General features: G+C 37.8%; 1 protein-coding gene across 3 annotated transcripts in view; it reads left to right on the forward strand.

The window, feature by feature from the left end:
* MYCBP2 (MYC binding protein 2) overlaps positions 1-18,619 on the forward strand; it is a 377,400-nt gene that overhangs the window by 141,193 nt on the left and 217,588 nt on the right. For all 3 annotated transcript variants that reach the window (XM_037800441.1, XM_037800440.1, XM_037800439.1), the window contains one exon: positions 1,911-2,028. In XM_037800441.1, the coding sequence (XP_037656369.1) occupies positions 1,911-2,028 (118 nt within the window). The remainder of the gene's footprint in view (positions 1-1,910; positions 2,029-18,619) is intronic.

The raw sequence follows: 18,619 nt of genomic DNA on the forward strand, positions 1-18,619 counted from the left end.
TCACACTATGTAGTAGATTGAGCCATTAAAAAAGATCAAGTAGGGAGAATGGATAGACTGAGAAAAGCAGCAGGATGAAGCAATATTGGCAGTGATACCGTAGAGAGAGTGACATGTCAATTTATTTTGTACTATGAGGAGTTTTTGGCCTGCTTAGTTTTCTGCCTCCTTAGTTTAAACAAGCTAAACCATATAAACAAGTTGTTGTATTCTAAGAACTGAACATTTTTATACTTACATTTAATTTTTATACTTCTATAAAATTAAATACTTATATTTAATTTTATAATGAAAAAATTAATTTCGTAATTACGTTGTCTCAAAAGCAGAGCTCTCCTATGTAATTCATATGTGTAACCTATGCATAGGCTATTTCTATAGTGATTACTATTCTAATTACAGATAATGTCTAATAAAAATGCTTTTTAAGTGGTTAATAAAAATAGGACAGTATAATAGGATATCATTTATGATAATAGTTAACATTTAATAACTGTGTGCCAGGCACTGATTTAAGCACTTGAGATGTATGAACTGCTTTACTGTTCACAGGAATCCTATGGTATAGATACTATTTCTTATTAACCTCCATGTTAAGGTAGAGAAAGCTGAAATACAAAAAGAATGAGTAACTTATTCAAAACCATGGTCACATTGCTATTAAGTGCAAGAGCCAGGATTCAAACCCAGGAGGTGTACCTCCAGAGCCTGAGCTTATAGCTACTGCTGTAATGCTCTCATGATACCATATTCTGATTCATTAATCACTCACTAAGTTTATTCTTCAGAAACTTAAATCCTTCAGAGAACTCCCATGCCAGCTAAGTCCCAAAACCCAGAGGCAATAGCCTCTTCAAAAACATCAATCAGATGTGTCCCCTTGTCCCATAATGTTGACACCTCTTTTCTATATGAACATCTTAGGGTTGTCACTGCCTAAATATCCCTGAAGATCGGAAAAAAGGAAGGGGTAGCAACAGACAAGATGAAATTTAACAAAGGATTATGAATACTGAATCTCTATAATTTTCTTTCTCTTAGTTGCTAGGGTACTAGAATAGCTAGAAAGAAAGAATTGGATTGGTGGAACTGTAACCTGTAGCATCCTTTGAAATTTCTTCTTAGCTGCTTGTTAAATTGTAATTGGAAAGCTATCACCATTTTGTATATATGCTGTATTTCACAATAAGGAAATAACTGAAACTATGGTACTGTAACTCATAACAACTTTGGAAATTTCCTATATAACTACTTGTTAAGTCATACTTTGAAAGATTTTTTTTTTTTTGCATATATGTTATGTTTCACAATAAGAAAATAACTGAAACTGTGGAGCTGTAACCCATTATATTCTTTGAAATTATCTCTCTAACTTCTTGTTAAATTGCACTTGGAAAGTTATCACTTCTATGTATATATGTTATATTCTACAATAAAAAATGCTATGTTAAAATATAAAATTATAGCTTATTGATAAGAGTTAGAAAAGAGGATTATCTAGTTCTGCGATTAAATTCCTGATAAGGCATCATGTTTTTTTTTCATCCAACAAATACCTATTGTGGTCTCTAACTCTTTATTCATTATACAAAGTATTAGATTTTTCATTTAAAATAAGGGAAACACCAGTCTTTCAGAAAAATTAAAAATTATGCATCCATGTTTGGGGTCATAATTTCAGAAAATCTTTTTAATAATCTAGAGTTAGCAACTATGTCTTTTTCATATTTGTATACCCAGCACTAGAATGGAGACAGGCATATAGTACCAAAATAAGTGTTTATTAAATCTTCTTATTAAGGCCTTTTACCGATTCTCCTTATTGAATTGTTCACTTGTTTTTTTGTTTTTGTTTTTTTTAGTTGGGTCTTATAAGAAATTGACTTGGTTTTTTTTTTTTTTAAACCTAGGGGATGTCCCACTCTTGTTCAAGCATTGCCAGGTCCTAGCACACAAGTTACTGCAGGCAGCAACCATACGGCAGTACTTTTAATGGATGGACAGGTCTTCACATTTGGAAGTTTTTCTGTAAGGAACTTTTTAAACTTTAATAATAATGCATTGTACCATTGCCTTACAATTTGTCAACACTAACTTTTTTTTCTGGTTCTAGTGAAATTCTTATATCATAGTTATTGCATATGCCCATTCCTGCCTCCCCCACCACACACACATGCACATACAAAACCTGAATGACATTAACTTGGAATAATTTTCTTTAGGTCAGTGTTAGAATGTATTCAATTTAATAGCTGTGCTAGCATTAAAGAATTATAATTATAGAATTGCAGATCTAAACCTTTTAAGCATTCAATAAAACTGATTCTGTCCCTTGAAAGGTTATTTCTCATGTAGCTTATGATTCATTTTTCTTAACTTATAGAACTATTTCCATTTTAGAAATTTCTTAGAGTCTAGTTTTTTAATTAGATTTGTTTAAAATATAGGTGTTTTTTCCCCCCTTTTACTCTCTCTGTGTCTCTCAGTCTATCTGCCTGTCTGGTTTCTCTTCTTTTTGCCAAAGCTTGAAAAAATTGAAAATGGTCTGAGAATTTTGTATAGCCTGAGCATGGTAGATATCAAGGAAATGCCTTCTAAGACTGTGCTAAGAAATGGATACCATCCTTGACTTGCGTAACTATTCAGTACTCTATAACTTAATACTCTGGGATATACTTTGTAACTTCGGACTTTTAAATACTGTAGAAATAAACTTGAAAAAAAAAGCTTTATTTGGAAATGATCCCAAACCTACGGAACAGTTGCAAAAATAATAGTCCATAGAAAACCCATATATTTTTCAATCAGGTTTATCTATTGTTAATATTTTCACCCATTTACTTTATCATTTATGCTTGCTTTCTCTGTGTTTGTGTATGTCAATATAAAACTTTTTTTCTGAATCTTTAGGAGTTATTTGCATACATTTTGACCTTTTACTGATAAGAATTATATTTTGTCATTTTCCCTCAGCGAGTCTAGGATCAAGCATTGTATTTGCTTGTGATTTCTCTTTTTTTTTTTATATCAATATTTTTCTTTTATCTTCATTTTATTGAGATAGATTCACATACCACGCAGTCATACAAAACAAATCGTACTTTCGATTGTTTACAGTACCATTACATAGTTGTACATTCATCACCTAAATCAATCCCTGACACCTTCATTAGCACACACACAAAAATAACAAGAATAATAATTAGAGTGAAAAAGAGCAATTGAAGTAAAAAAGAACACTGGGTACCTTTGTCTGTTTGTTTCCTTCCCCTATTTTTCTACCCATCCATCCATAAACTAGACAAAGTGGAGTGTGGTCCTTATGGCTTTCCCAATCCCATTGTCACCCCTCATAACTACATTTTTATACAACTGTCTTCGAGATTCATGGGTTCTGGGTTGTAGTTTGATAGTTTCAGGTATCCACCACCAGCTACCCCAATTCTTTGGAACCTAAAAAGGGTTGTCTAAAGTGTGCGTAAGAGTGCCCACCAGAGTGACCTCTCGGCTCCTTTTGGAATCTCTCTGCCACTGAAGCTTATTTCATTTCCTTTCACATCCCCCTTTTGGTCAAGAAGATGTTCTCCGTCCCACGATGCCGGGTCTACATTCCTCCCTGGGAGTCATATTCCATGTTGCCAGGGAGATTCACTCCCCTGGGTGTCTGATCCCACGTAGGGGGGAGGGCAGTGATTTCACCTTTCAAGTTGGCTTAGCCAGAGAGAGAGGGCCACATCTAAGCAACAAAGAGGCATTCGGGAGGAGGCTCTTAGGCACAACCATAGGGAGGCCTAGCCTCTCCTTTGCAGCAACTGTCTTCCCAAGGGTAAAACTTATGGTAGAGGGCTCAACCCATCAAACCACCACTCCCCTATGTCTGTGGTCATGTTAGCAACCATCGAGGTGGGGTAGGCCAATACCCCTGCATTCTCCACAGGCTCCTCAAGGGGGCACTACATCTCTTTTTTCCTTGTTTTTCTTTTTTTTTTTAACTTTCCCTTCTTTTTTTTTTTTTTTTTTTTTTTTTAATTCAGTTTTATTGAAATATATTCACAAACCATATAGTCATCCATGGTATACAATCAACTGTTCACAGTATGATCATATAGTTATGCGTTCATCACCACAATCTATTTCTGAACATTTTCCTTACATCAGAAAGAATCAGAATAAGAATAAAAAATAAAAGTGAAAAGAGAATACCCAAACCATCCCCCCATCCCACCCTATTTGTCATTTAGTTTTTACTCCCATTTTTCTACTGATTTTTTTTTCAATTTTTTAACTTTGTTTATCAAAAAATTAAAAACAAACAGGCAAACAACAACCAAAAAAAACCCCACAACATTTCAAACAAAGCAATGGATTAAGGAAAACAAATAACCTAAAATAACTACTTTGCTTCCAATATGTTCCTACCATACCCAAAGAAAATTAATAAACCATGTCCAAACAGAGGAGTAAGAAAAACAAATAATCTAAAATAACTACATTGCTTCCAACATGTTCCTACCATACCCCAAGAAAATTAACAACCCCTAAGAAAACAAAGGAATAAGAGAAAAAAAAACCTAAAATAACTCTATTGCTTCCAACATGATCTTACTATAGCCAAGAAAGTTTACAAACCATAATCATTCCTGAGCATTCCCATAACATTGAGATTACCCTCCATAGTTTATCTGTTCTTATTACATTATCATTCCCCCTCCACTAATTGGTATCTCTAGGTCCCCTACATTCTACAGTATAAAACATTGTACATTTTTCACAGAATTCACATTAGTGGTAACATACAATATCTCTCTTTTTGTGCCTGGCTTATTTTGCTCAGCATTATGTCTTTTTTTTTTTTTTTTATCTTCATTTTATTGAGATATATTCATATACCACGCAGTCATACAAAACAAATCGTACTTTCGATTGTTCACAGTACCATTACATAGTTGTACCTTCATCACCCAAATCAATCCCTGACACCTTCATTAGCACACACACAAGAATAACAAGAATAATAATTAGAGTGAAAAAGAGCAATTGAAGTAAAAAAGAACACTGGGTACTTTTGTCTGTTTGTTTCCTTCCCCTATTTTTCTACTCATCCATCCATAATCTAGACAAAGTGGAGTGTGGTCCTTATGGCTTTCCCAATCTCCTTGTCACCCCTCATAAGCTACATTTTTATACAACTGTCTTCGAGATTCATGGGTTCTGGGTTGTAGTTTGATAGTTTCAGGTATCCACCACCAGCTACCCCAATTCTTTAGAACCTAAAAAGGGTTGTCTAAAGTGTGCGTAAGAGTGCCCACCAGAGTGACCTCTCGGCTCCTTTTGGATTCTCTCTGCCACTGAAGCTTATTTCATTTCCTTTCACATCCCCCTTTTGGTCAAGAAGATGTTCTCCGTCCCACGATGCCGGGTCTACATTCCTCCCCGGGAGTCATATTCCACGTTGCCAGGGAGATTCACTCCCCTGGGTGTCTGATCCCACGTAGGGGGGAGGGCAGTGATTTCACCTTTCAAGTTGGCTTAGCCAGAGAGAGAGGGCCACATCTAAGCAACAAAGAGGCATTCGGGAGGAGGCTCTTAGGCACAACCATAGGGAGGCCTAGCCTCTCCTTTGCAGCAACCGTCTTCCCAAGGGTAAAACTTATGGTAGAGGGCTCAACCCATCAAACCACCACTCCCCTATGTCTATGGTCATGTTAGCAACCATCGAGGTGGGGTAGGCCAATACCCCTGCATTCTCCACAGGCTCCTCAAGGGGGCACTACATCTTTTTTTTCCTTGTTTTTCTTTTTTTTTTTAACTTTCCCTTCTTTTTTAAATCAACTGTATGAAAAAAAGTTAAAAAGAAAACAAACATACAATAAAAGAACATTTCAAAGAGACCATAACAAGGGAGTAAGAAAAAGACAACTAACCTAAGATAACTGCTTAACTTCCAACATGTTCCTACTTTACCCCAAGAAAGTTACCTAATATACCAACATTTCTGTGAACTTGTTCCTACTATATCCATCAGAAATTAACAGACCATAGTCATTCCTGGGCATACCCAGAACATTAAATACCTTAACTGTTCTCCTTGGATTATTGTTCCCCCTTTCTTAATTGCTCTCTACTGCTAGTTCCCCTACATTCTACATTATAAACCATTTGTTTTACATTTTTCAAAGTTCACATTAGTGGTAGCATATAATAGTTCTCTTTTTGTGCCTGGCTTATTTCGCTCAGCATTATGTCTTCAAGGTTCATCCATGTTGTCATATGTTTCATGAGATGGTTCCTTCTTACTGCCGCATAGTATTCCATCGTGTGTATATACCACATTTTATTTATCCACTCATCTGTTGAAGGACATTTGGGTTGTTTCCATCTCTTGGCAATTGTGAATAATGCTGCTATGAACATTGGCGTGCAGATATCTGTTCGTGTCACTGCTTTCCGATCTTCCGGGTATATACCGAGAAGTGCAATCGCTGGATCGAATGGTAACTCTATATCTAGTTTTCTAAGGAACTGCCAGACTGACTTCCAGAGTGGCTGAACCATTATACAGTCCCACCAACAATGAATAAGAGTCCCAATTTCTCCACATCCCCTCCAGCATTTGTAGTTTCCTGTTTGTTTAATGGCAGCCATTCTAACCGGTGTTAGATGGTATCTCATTGTGGTCTTAATTTGCATCTCTCTAATAACTAGTGAAGCTGAACATTTTTTCATGTGTTTCTTGGCCATTTGTATTTCCTCTTCAGAGAACTGTCTTTTCATATCTTTTACCCATTTTATAATTGGGCTGTCTGTACTATTGTCATTGAGTTGTAGGATTTCTTTATATATGCAAGATATTAGTCTTTTGTCAGATACATGGTTTCCAAAAATTTTTTCCCATTGAGTTGACTGCCTCTTTACCTTTTTGAGAAATTCCTTTGAGGTGCAGAAACTTCTAAGCTTGAGGAGTTCCCATTTATCTATTTTCTCTTTTGTTGCTTGTGCTTTGGGTGTAAAGTCTAGGAAGTGGCCGCCGAATACAAGGTCTTGAAGATGTTTTCCTACATTATCTTCTAGGAGTTTTATGGTACTTTCTTTTATATTGAGATCTTTGGTCCATTTTGAGTTAATTTTTGTGTAGGGGGTGAGGTAGGGGTCCTCTTTCATTCTTTTGGATATGGATATCCAACTCTCCCAGCCCCATTAGTTGAAAAGACCATTATGACTCAGTTCAGTGACTTTGGGGGCCTTATCAAAGATCAGTCGGCCATAGATCTGAGGGTCTATCTCTGAATTCTCAATTCGATTCCATTGATCTATATGTCTATCCTTGTGCCAGTACCATGCTGTTCTGGCAACTGTGGCTTTATAATAAGCTTCAAAGTCAGGGAGTGTAAGTCCTCCCACTTCGTTTTTCTTTTTTAGAGTGTCTTTAGCAATTTGAAGCATCTTCCCTTTCCAAATAAATTTGATAACTAGCTTTTCCAAGTCTGCAATGTAGGTTGTTGGAATTTTGATTGGGATTGCATTGAATCTGTAGATGAGTTTGGGTAGAATTGACATCTTAATGACATTTAGCCTTCCTATCCATGAACATGGAATATTTTTCCATCTTTTAAGGTCCCCTTCTATTTCTTTTAGTAGAGTTACATAGTTTTCTTTGTATAGGTCTTTTACATCTTTGGTTAAGTTTATTCCTAGGTACTTGATTTTTTTAGTTGCTATTGAAAATGGTATCTTTTTCTTGAGTGTCTCTTCAGTTTGTTCATTTCTAGCATGTAGAAACATTACTGACTTATGTGCATTAATCTTGTATCCCGCTACTTTGCTAAATTTGTTTATTAGCTCTAGTAGCTGTATCGTCGATTTCTCAGGGTTTTCTAGATATAAGATCATATCATCTGCAAACAATGACAGTTTTACTTCTTCTTTACCAATTTGGATGCCTTTTATTTCTTTGTCTTGCCGGATTGCCCTGGCTAGCACTTCCAGCACAATGTTGAATAACAGTGGTGACAGCGGGCATCCTTGTCTTGTTCCTGATCTTAGAGGGAAGGCTTTCAGTCTCTCACCATTGAGTACTATGCTGGCTGTGAGTTTTTCATATATGCTCTTTCTCATGTTGAGGAAGTTTCCTTCAATTCATACCTTTTGAAGTGTTTTTATCAAAAAGGGATGTTGGATTTTGTCAAATGCTTTTTCAGCATCTATTGAGATGATCAATTGATTTTTCCCTTTTGACTTGTTAATGTGTTGTAATACGTTGATTGATTTTCTTATGTTGAACCATCCTTGCATGCCTGGAATGAACCCCACTTGGTCATGGTGTATGATTTTTTTTAATGTGTCTTTGGATTCGATTTGCAAGTATTTTGTTGAGGAATTTTGCATCTATATTCATTAGGGAGATTGGCCGGTAGTTTTCCTTTTTTGTAGCATCTTTGCCTGGTTTGGGTATTAGATTGATGTTAGCTTCATAAAATGAGTTAGGTAGTGTTCCATTTTCTTCAATGTTTTGAAAGAGTTTGAGTAAGATTGGTGTCAGTTCTTTCTGGAAAGTTTGGTAGAATTCTCCTGTGAAGCCATCTGGCCCTGGGCATTTATTTGTGGGAAGATTTTTGATGACTGATTGGATCTCTTTGCTTGTGATGGGTTGGTTGAGGTCTTCTATTTCTTCTCCGGTCAGTCTAGGTTGTTCATATGTTTCCAGGAAATTGTCCATTTCTTCTACATTATCCAGTTTGTTGCCATACAGTTGTTCATAATATCCTCTTATAATTTTTTTAATTTCTTCAGGATCTGCAGTTATGTCACCTTTTTCATTCATTATTTTGTTTATATGGGTCTTCTCTCTTTTTGATTTTGTCAGTCTAGCTAGGGGCTTGTCAATCTTGTTGATCTTCTCAAAGAACCAACTTTTGGTGATATTTATCCTCTCTATTGTTTTTTTGTTCTCTATGTCATTTATTTCTGCTTTAATCCTTGTTGTTTCTTTTCTTCTACTTGGTTTAGGATTGGTTTGCTGTTCATTTTCTAGCTTCTTCAGTTGATCCATTAGTCTTTGATTTTGGCTCTTTCTTCCTTTTTAATATATGCGTTTAGTGCTATAAATTTCCCCCTTAGCACTGCTTTTGCTGCATCCCATAGGTTTTGGTATGTTGTGTTCTCATTTTCATTCGTCTCTATATATTTAGCAATTTCTCTTGCTATTTCTTCTTTAACCCACTGATTGTTTAGGAGTGTGTTGTTTAACCTCCAGGTATTTGTGAATTTTCTAAGTCTCTGATGGTTATTGACTACTAATTGTATTCCATTGTGGTCAGAGAATGTGCTTTGAATAATTTCAATCTTTTTAAATTTCTGAGGCTTGTTTTATGTCCCAGCATATGATCTATTCTGGAGAAAGTTCCATGAGCACTAGAAAAGTATGTGTATCTTGGTGATTTGGGATGTAATGTCCTGTATATGTCTGTTAAATCTAATTCATTTATCAGATTGTTTAGGTTTTCAATTTCCTTATTGGTCTTCTGTCTGGTTGATCTATCTATAGGAGAGAGTGATGTGTTGAAGTCTCCCAGAATTATTGTGGAAACATCAATTGCTTCCTTTAGTTTTGCCAGTGTTTCTCTCATGTATTTTGTGGCACCTTGATTGGGTGCATAGACATTTATGATTGTTATTTCTTCTTGCTGAATTGCCCGTTTTATTAGTATGTAGTGGCCTTATTGGTCTCTCAAAACATCCCTGCATTTGAAGTCTATTTTATCTGAGATTAATATTGCTACACCTGTTTTCTTTTGGCTGTAGCTTGCATGAAATATTTTTTTCCATCCTTTCACTTTCAGTTTCTTTCTGTCCCTGTGTCTAAGATGAGTCTCTTGTATGCAGCATATTGATGGTTCATTTTTTTTGATCCATTCTGCGAATCTATATCTTTTAATTGGGGAGTTTAATCCATTTACATTCAACGTTATAACCGTGAAGGCATTTCTTGAATCAGCCCTCTTATCCTTTGGTTTATGTTTGTCATATTTTTCTCCTCTGTCTATTAATATCCTTTATTGTACCCATACCGAATCTCTTTAGTACTGAACCTTTCTCCAAGTCTCTCTGTCCTTTCTTTGTTTCTCTGTCTGTAGGGCTCCCGTTAGTATCTGCAGTAGGGCAGGTCTCTTGTTAGCAAATTCTCTCAGCATTTGTTTGTCTGTGAAAAATTTAAGCTCTCCCTCAAATTTGAAGGAGAGCTTTGCTGGATAAAGTATTCTTGGCTGGAAATTTTTCTCACTCAGAATTTTAAATATATCGTGCCACTGCCTTCTTGCCTCCATGGTGGCTGCTGAGTAGTCACTACTTAGTCTTATGCTGTTTCCTTTGTATGTGGTGAATTGCTTTTCTCTTGCTGCTTTCAGAACTTGCTCCTTCTCTTCTGTGTTTGACAGTGTGATCAGTATATGTCTCGGAGTGGGTTTATTTGGATTTATTCTATTTGGAGTTCGCTGAGCATTTATGATTTGTGTATTTATGTTATTTAGAAGATTTGGGAAGTTTTCCCCAACAATTTCTTTGAATACTCTTCCTAGACCTTTACCCTTTTCTTCCCCTTCTGGGACACCAATGAGTCTTATATTTGGACGTTTCATATTATCTATCATATCCCTGAGGTCCATTTCGATTTTTTCAATTTTTTTCCCCATTCTTTCTTTTATGCTTTCATTTTCCATTCTGTCATCTTCCAGGTCACTGATTCGTTGTTCAACTTCCTCTAGTCTTGTACTATGAGTGTCCAGAATCTTTTTAATTTGGTCAACAGTGTCTTTAATTTCCATAAGATCATCCATTTTTTTATTTAGTCTTGCAATGTCTTCTTTATGCTCTTCTAGGGTCTTCTTGATATCCTTTGTATCCTGTACTATGGTCTCATTATTCATCTTTAGTTCTTTGAGTAGCTGCTCTATGTGCTGTGTCTCTTCTGATCTTTTGATTTGGGTGCTTGGGCTTGGGTTATCCATATCGTCTGGTTTTTTCATATGCTTTATAATTTTCTGTTGTTTTTGGCCTCGTGGCATTTGCTCAACTTGATAGGGTTCTTTTAGGATTTGTAGACCAATTGAAGTCCTTATCTCTAATTTATCAGATCTACAGCTTCGTGGAGTTCACTTTCTCTAACTAACCAGCAGATGGCGTCCACGAGCCACCTGTTCTCCACAAGCCAGTTCTCCCCTGCTTAGCCTTTTTGGTGAGTGGGGGAGTGAGTCTTGTGGGGTCCAATTGGTGTACCAAGCTTGCGTGTGTAGTTGGTGTTGCCTGCCCTGTATATGGGGCGTGTTTCTGGGCAGTCAGGGAGGGGGGGTGGCCGTAACAATCAAATCTCCCTGGTGATCCTAGAGTTTTAAAGCTGCTGCAATAGTCTAATCCTTCAGTTCAGTCCTGCCACAGTTTGTCTCTGCCACTGACCCACAAGTCCTTGGTATTGGCGTATGGCTCCTGAGACTTGCAAGTGGGCCCCTCTTCCAGGCTGTGCACCCCGGGTCCTCTGTTGAGGGATGACTGTGCTATGTCACAGGTGAGTGCCATCCCCCCAGGGCAGTTCTGGGCTGGTGGGCTGTGTAGGGAGGCACCCAGTCTGCTGAAATGATGGCTTAATGGGGCTTTGTTAATTCACACTGCTCCACCTTCCCAAGTCTGGGACAATCAGCTGAGGTTGCAGGGAAGGCTAATGTCCACGCCCAGTTTTGTGGTGTGTGCCTGTTATTTGAAGCACTTCCGTCACACTGGGTTGTCTGGGGCGGCTATGGGGCTGGCGATGGGCAGGAGTGTTTCCTGTTCACCAGGATGATGGCTGTGGGCGGACACCCCTCTTTTCTTGGGAAGTTGTGGTGTTTAGTGAATTTTCTCAGCCACTGGATTATTTCCTTTTGTCTCAGAGCTCTCTTAGTTCTGCTCTTGACTTGACCTGCCCAAATTGCAAGTCTTTGAAGCTTTCTGTATTGGGCTTCTTAGAGTAATTGTTTTAGAAAAAGAAAAAAGGATTAAAAAAAAAAAAAAAAGGGCCCTCCTCAGAGATCTAATGGGTTATTGAAATGCTAAGAGACAAAGCAACCAGGGCCATTAAGGAAAGGTCCACAGGGCAGAGAGTTCAGCTTTTCTTTGGGATTTGCATATGCGCCTCAGGGCCTGAGCTCTGCCCTTTCCCTTTCTATGTTCACCAGAACTCCAAAAATCCTCCGCTTTTATTTTGGAGTTTTCCGTGTTGTTTTTTTTTTCTATGCCTGTTTCCTCTCTGCTGGGCTGGCTGCTCTCAGATTCTCTGGTGTCTGGTCTCAGTCTATCTATGGTTGGAGTTTGGATCAGTAGAATGAGTTTCCGATAAGGGCTGCCACTGCAGTTCTCCCTTCTCCTTCCCGGAGCTGACAGCCCCTCCTCCCATGGGACTGAGCCTGGCAGGGAGGGGCGCGGGTCCCCTGGCCGCAGAAACTTAAAGATTTCGCTGATCTCAGCAGTTCCACGTTTTCATGAGTGTTGTATGAAGTATGCCCAAAGTCAGATTGCTCTGTGGTGTCCAGTCCACGCAGTTCCTGGCTTTCTACCTACTTTCCTGGAGGAGTAACTAAAACATACAGCTCACCCGTCCGCCATCTTGCCCCGCCCCCTGTTTGTTCTGTGATTTCTCTTTAATCTCCTTTAATCTGTAACATTTCCCCAGCTTTTTGTGGTCTATTATGATATTGATGTTTTTGAAGAATTTGGTTCTCTTTTTTTTTTTTTCTTCATGAAGTGTTTCTCATTTTGGGTTTATCTAATACTTCTTTGTATTTAGATTCAGGTTTGTATTCCAGGCCAAAATGCTACATAAGAGATGTGGTATTCTCTCAAAGCATCACATCTGGAGGGACAAAATACACATACGCCTCTTGTTGGTTAGGTAAATTTTGATCACCTGATCAAAATGTCTGATTTCTCTACTGTATAGTTAGTATTTTTTTCATTGCAGTTTATAAGCAATCTGTGGGTTGACACTTTTAAGACCATACACATACCTGCTTCTTATGAAACTTCCCCCTAGAGTTACAATATATTCTTGCCTGAGTGAGTCTTTACTATGATGGTTACAAAATGTTGGTTTTCCAACTACAGCACTTCTTCCACATTACTTGTCAGCACATTGCATTCTACAGTAAGCAAAAGCCCTCTTTTCCTGTTTGTTTGGTTGTTTGTTTGCTTATCTGCCTGTCTACTTATTATTGGTATGGATTCATGCATTTTCCCAATTTTTTTCATTACTGTTCTTAATTATTTAAGTGCATAGGTTATCTCAAATTTGGCAATTGGGTTTTAGCTGGCTCTTGTATTCTTGTGACATGCCTTTTTTTTTTTTTTTTTTTTTTTTTTTTTTTTTTTTTTTTTTTTTAATAAAGCATTTCCTTACTTCCTTACAAAACAAGATGGTATCAGGTTCATTTGGTACATGCTCTGTCTCAGCTCTGGAATCAGCCATTTTTCCAAGGTCTTCCTTTGCTTCCTTTTAGTGGGGAATAGTATTAGAGACCAAATGGGCACAAAATGTGTTTATTGGTACCTGTAGTCTTTGCTTCCCCAGTTCACATGTATGTGTCTGTTCATGTGTATGTGTGTGTGTGTGTGTGTGTGTATTTTAGAAATCATAAGTCCACACTGATACCTCCAACTCTAGTCCATCCTCACAGGGTTCTTTCTTGCCTTCTCCCATTCCATATTTTTATGTTTCTCTTCCTCAGTGATAATCCTGGCTCCCATCAACATTGATGCATTTATTTCTCATTCACTTAATCTTAAAATATGTCTAAAAAGTTTTTATAATTGTGCTGCCCATATTTACTACAAAAAGCAAACTCACTAAAAGGAGTTCAGGATGTGTTTATCATTCTTGCCCTCACCCCTTCAATCCTGCACCCTTCCCCAAGACTTAAGGTATATAATCAAATACAGTGTTCATACATTATTTGGATTAATTATTTCTCCCCCTCCCCCTCCTTCAGTGGGATTATGTCAGTCCTATGTAAAACAGTCCTATGTAATACATTTCTTCTGTTTCAGTGTGCTTTTATGCTTTTAGTTTACGGGACACAACCCCCCTACCCTCTACCTCCATCCCCACCTTGCATCCTTTGATTTCATTTAATTTTTTTCATGTAGAACAGTAACATGTTTTCAAAAGTTAATTTATACAAAAGTGGCCTATGCAGACAACTGTTACTCCCTCCCATATCCCTGCTTCTCTGCCCCTTTCATCCTGCACTTGTAGGTAAGGAACTTAATTATTTTCCCAATTTATCCTTCCTGTGTTTCTTTTTGTAAAAATAAACAAACACAAAATAAATATATATATTTGTATATATGTATATATGTGGGTATGTATGTATATGTATGTAAGGGCGCACATACATATATAATTATTTCCCGTTTGTTTTATAAAAGATAGCATACCTGAATACGCTCTTTGTTCTTTTCTCTTTAATTGTATCCCCCAGAAACCACTACATATCATAGAGATCTCTCTTATTCTTTTTTTTACATCTGTATAATATTCCATTGTATGTATACATTGGAGTTTATTCAATTGATAGATAGCCTTGGCTTGCACATTTATGTGCTTTCCAATGTTTTGCAGTTATAGCAGTGAATATTGTTAGAATATTGTTAGAGGTCTATCTAGAAGTAAATTTACTTGGTTGAAGGTTAAATGCATGTATAGTTTTGTAAGGTATGACAATCCCTCTCCATTTTTTTTTCTTTAGGCAAGCATCTAGAATTTATTTCTCTATATTCTTTAGAAGTACAGAAGTATACATTGTTAACTGTCCTTCATCATTCTACTTCTTAATGCTGAAGGCATGTTAGGGACGTAAAGCTCATAGAGTTTATCTCATAACTGCAATTTTATGCTCATTCACATATTAGCAACTATACTGAATACCATTCTGCACAATGACATTTTCCCCTCACATTGTTCTTTTTGTTTATGCAATTTTATTGAGATATAATCACATAACATACAGTCATTCAAAGTGTACAATCAGTTGTTCACAGTATCATCATACAGTTGTGCTTTCATCACCACAGTCAAACTTTGAACATTTTTATTACTTCCAAAAATAAAATGAAAATTAAAAAAGCATATCCAAAACGCCCATTCTCCTTCCCCCACATTGTTCATTTACTTTTTTTAATACAGTTGAGATATATTCACACACCCTACAGACATCCACAGTATACAGTTATTCACAGCAACATCATACAGTTGTGCCTTCCTCACCAGAATCAAATTTTGAATGTTTTCCTTACTCCAAATTAAAAATAAAAGCAAAAAAAAAAAAAAAAACACCTAAATCTTTCCATCCCCTGCATCCCACCCTATTCTTCATCTAATTTTTTGTCCCCATTTTTCCACTCATCTGTCCGTATACTCGAAAAAAGGGAGTGCGAGCCACAAAGTTTTCACAGTCACGCAGTCACACTTGTGCAATCTATATAGTTATACATTTGTCTTCAGGAATCAAGGCCACTGGGTTGCAGTTTGACAGCTTCAGGTATTTCCCTCTAGCCATTCTAACACACTAAAGACTAAAAGGTGATATCTATTTAGCGCATAGGTATACCTTCCAGAGTGACCTCTCGACTCCATTTGAAATCTCTCATCAGCCACTGGAACCCTACTTTGCTTCATTTCTACTCCCCCTTTTGGTCAAGAAGATCCTCTCAGTCCCACAGTGCTGGGCCCAGGCTCATCTCCAGGAGTCATTTCCCATGTTGCCAGGGGGATTCACACCTCTGGGAATCATGTCCCACGTAGAGGGGAGGGTAGTGAGTTCACCTGCCGAGTGGGCTTAGAGAGAGGGGGGGGCCACATCTGAGCAACAAAGAGGCTTTCTTGGGGGGACTCCTAGGCACAATTATAAGTGGGCTTGCCTCTCCCTTGCGGCAACTAGCCTCACAGGGGAAGACCCCCAGATTGAGGGCTCAGCCCACTAAATTGGCAGTCCTCGGTGTTTGCAGGAAAATCAGCAGTAGCCCAGGTGGGGAAGTCCAACACTTCTGCGTTTCTCCCCAGCTCCTCAGGGAGCCCTTGCAAATTCACTTGTACTCTCTGCCCATATCACTCTGGGATGTGTCAGGATTTCACCCCAGCCTATACAAACTCACCAAATCCCACTTCCTGTTTACTGCTCCCTGCATCTATGGTGTTGAAACAAACTGACTGTACAAGTTATATTATCTAGTGACCTACAGAAAATATATATCTTACACCAAATAAACATCTCTTCCCTTGGTCTCTCATACAGAAGTTGTGGTTTTAAAACCCAGTCAGTATCGTCCTTTACCCTTGAGCCTGATTTGCCTTAGTCCTAACCAGGTCCTCTTCGTTCATATCTCTAACTAAAGTCTGAATTCTTTTTCAACTGTTTCAACAGTTGCCATATGGGATAATACTGATATTCATAGCTGCCAAGTTTGAGCTCCGAGTCTCATGTGTCACACAGATACCCAAAGTTCCAGAGACCGACTAGGTTATACACAAGGAGCTCAGCATCTCAGGATTTACAGATAACCATTACAACTCAGGAGTAGATATGAGTGCTGTAAGAGCTTACAATCTAGAGACCCTTACAATAGGCATTTTCCTGATAAGCTGTGCTTTAAGATTCAGTTCTCAGAGTTTACACATTATAGTTAGTCCATATTAGTGAGGCATTATGATGTGTGTCCTCTCATTTCTGGCATGCTTCACTCAAAATGCTATACTCAAGATCTATTCACCTAGTTGTGTGTCTCACAGCTTCATTTCTTCTTGTAGCTGCTCTATTTTCTACTGTATGTATACACCACAGTTCACCATTCTGTTTATCAATGTTCTCTTAGGCCACCTCCGTCTATTGCAAATAATGAATACTGCTGCCATGTATACTGATGTGTAAATGTCCATTCGTGTCCCTGCTCTCCTATCTTCCAAGTATATACCCCATATTGAGGTTGCAGGACCTTGAAACCCCCACCATACTGCCCTCCAGATAGGCTACACCATTCTACTTCCCCACCAAGAGTGAATACATACACCTCTCTCCCCAAGTTGGAGTACACTTGTGTCCCTCTGTTTATTTTTTCCCCTGCAATTTTATAGGGATATATTCAAATACCATACAGTCATCCACAGTGTGCAATCAATTGTTTACAGTATCATTATATGGTTTTGCATTTGTCTCCCACAATTAGCGCTAAAACATGTCCACTACTCGAAAGAGTTGAAACAAAAGAATAATAAAAAGGATAAAAGGAAAAGGAAAAATAAAATAAAATACAGCAATAAGATCAGTCAACAACACCACTACCATGAATCCCATATGCCTCCCCTACACCCTTCTCTCCCAAACATTCAGCTTTGGTATATTGCCCCTGTCACATTTAATGGGAGCATACTACAATGTTATTGTTAACCCCAGACTCTAGTTGCATTGGTTATATTCTTTCCCCAAATATCCTCCCCTTTTCAAGGATTACCATTCGTCTGTTTTCCCCCATGTAAAAACATTTTTACATTTGTGTCTTTAGTCACCATCACTGACCACTCTAGGTTACACTGAGCTACACAGTTCCAGTCTCTATCGTCCATCCTTCCCTCTGGTATCACACATGCTCCCAGCCCTCCTCCCTCAACCCCACTCACCGACATCCTTGGTCAGTGGACCTACAATACTGTGCTGCCATCACGCAGCACTGCACTCTCCGTTTCTTGATCTACACAGTCAGTCCTGTTGAACATTCTATAATCCTTCAGCGTGAAGTGCCTGATCTCTGACAACTTTCTATCTCCTGGTAGCCTGTGTTGCCAGCTTTTAACTCCCAAAGTTTGTTCATTAATGTTTGTTTATATTAGTGAGACCATACAGAATCTGTCCTTTTGTTTCTGGCTAACTTCACGCAACATAATGTCCTCAAGGTTCATCCATATTGTTATATGTTCCATGTCTTTGTTCTGTCTTGCAGCTGCATAATATTCCTTCATGTGTATATACCACAGTGTTTATCCACTCATCCATTGATGGACATTTGGGCTGTTTCCATCTCTTAGCAGTCATGAATAATGTGCAATAAACATCGGTTTACAGATGTCTGTTTGTGTCTTAAGTTTCAGTTCTGCTGAGTATATACCTAGCAATGGAATAGCTGGGTCGTATGGCAGATCTATACTTAGCTTCCTGAGGAACCTCCACACTGTCTTCCAGAATGGTTGCACCATTCTACATTCCTACCAGTAATGAATGTGTGCCTCTTTCTCCAAATCCCCTCCAGCACTTGTAATTTTCTGTTTTTTGGATAATGGCCATTCTGGTAGGTGTGAGATGATATCTCATTGTGGTTTTGATTTGCGTTTCCCTAAGAGCCAGTAAAGTTGAGCATTTTTTCATGTTTTTGAACCATTTGTATTTCCTCTTCAGAAAAATGTCTTTCCATGTCTTTCCATGTTGTAGGATACATATATATATATATTCCTTTTTATGTATTCCTTTATGTATATTCCTTTATATATATATATTTATATATATATATATTCCTTTATATATTTGGGATATTAAACCCTTATCTGATATGT

This window comes from Choloepus didactylus, chromosome 12 (assembly GCF_015220235.1).
Source record: "Choloepus didactylus isolate mChoDid1 chromosome 12, mChoDid1.pri, whole genome shotgun sequence".
Taxonomy (NCBI): Eukaryota; Metazoa; Chordata; class Mammalia; order Pilosa; family Megalonychidae; genus Choloepus; species Choloepus didactylus.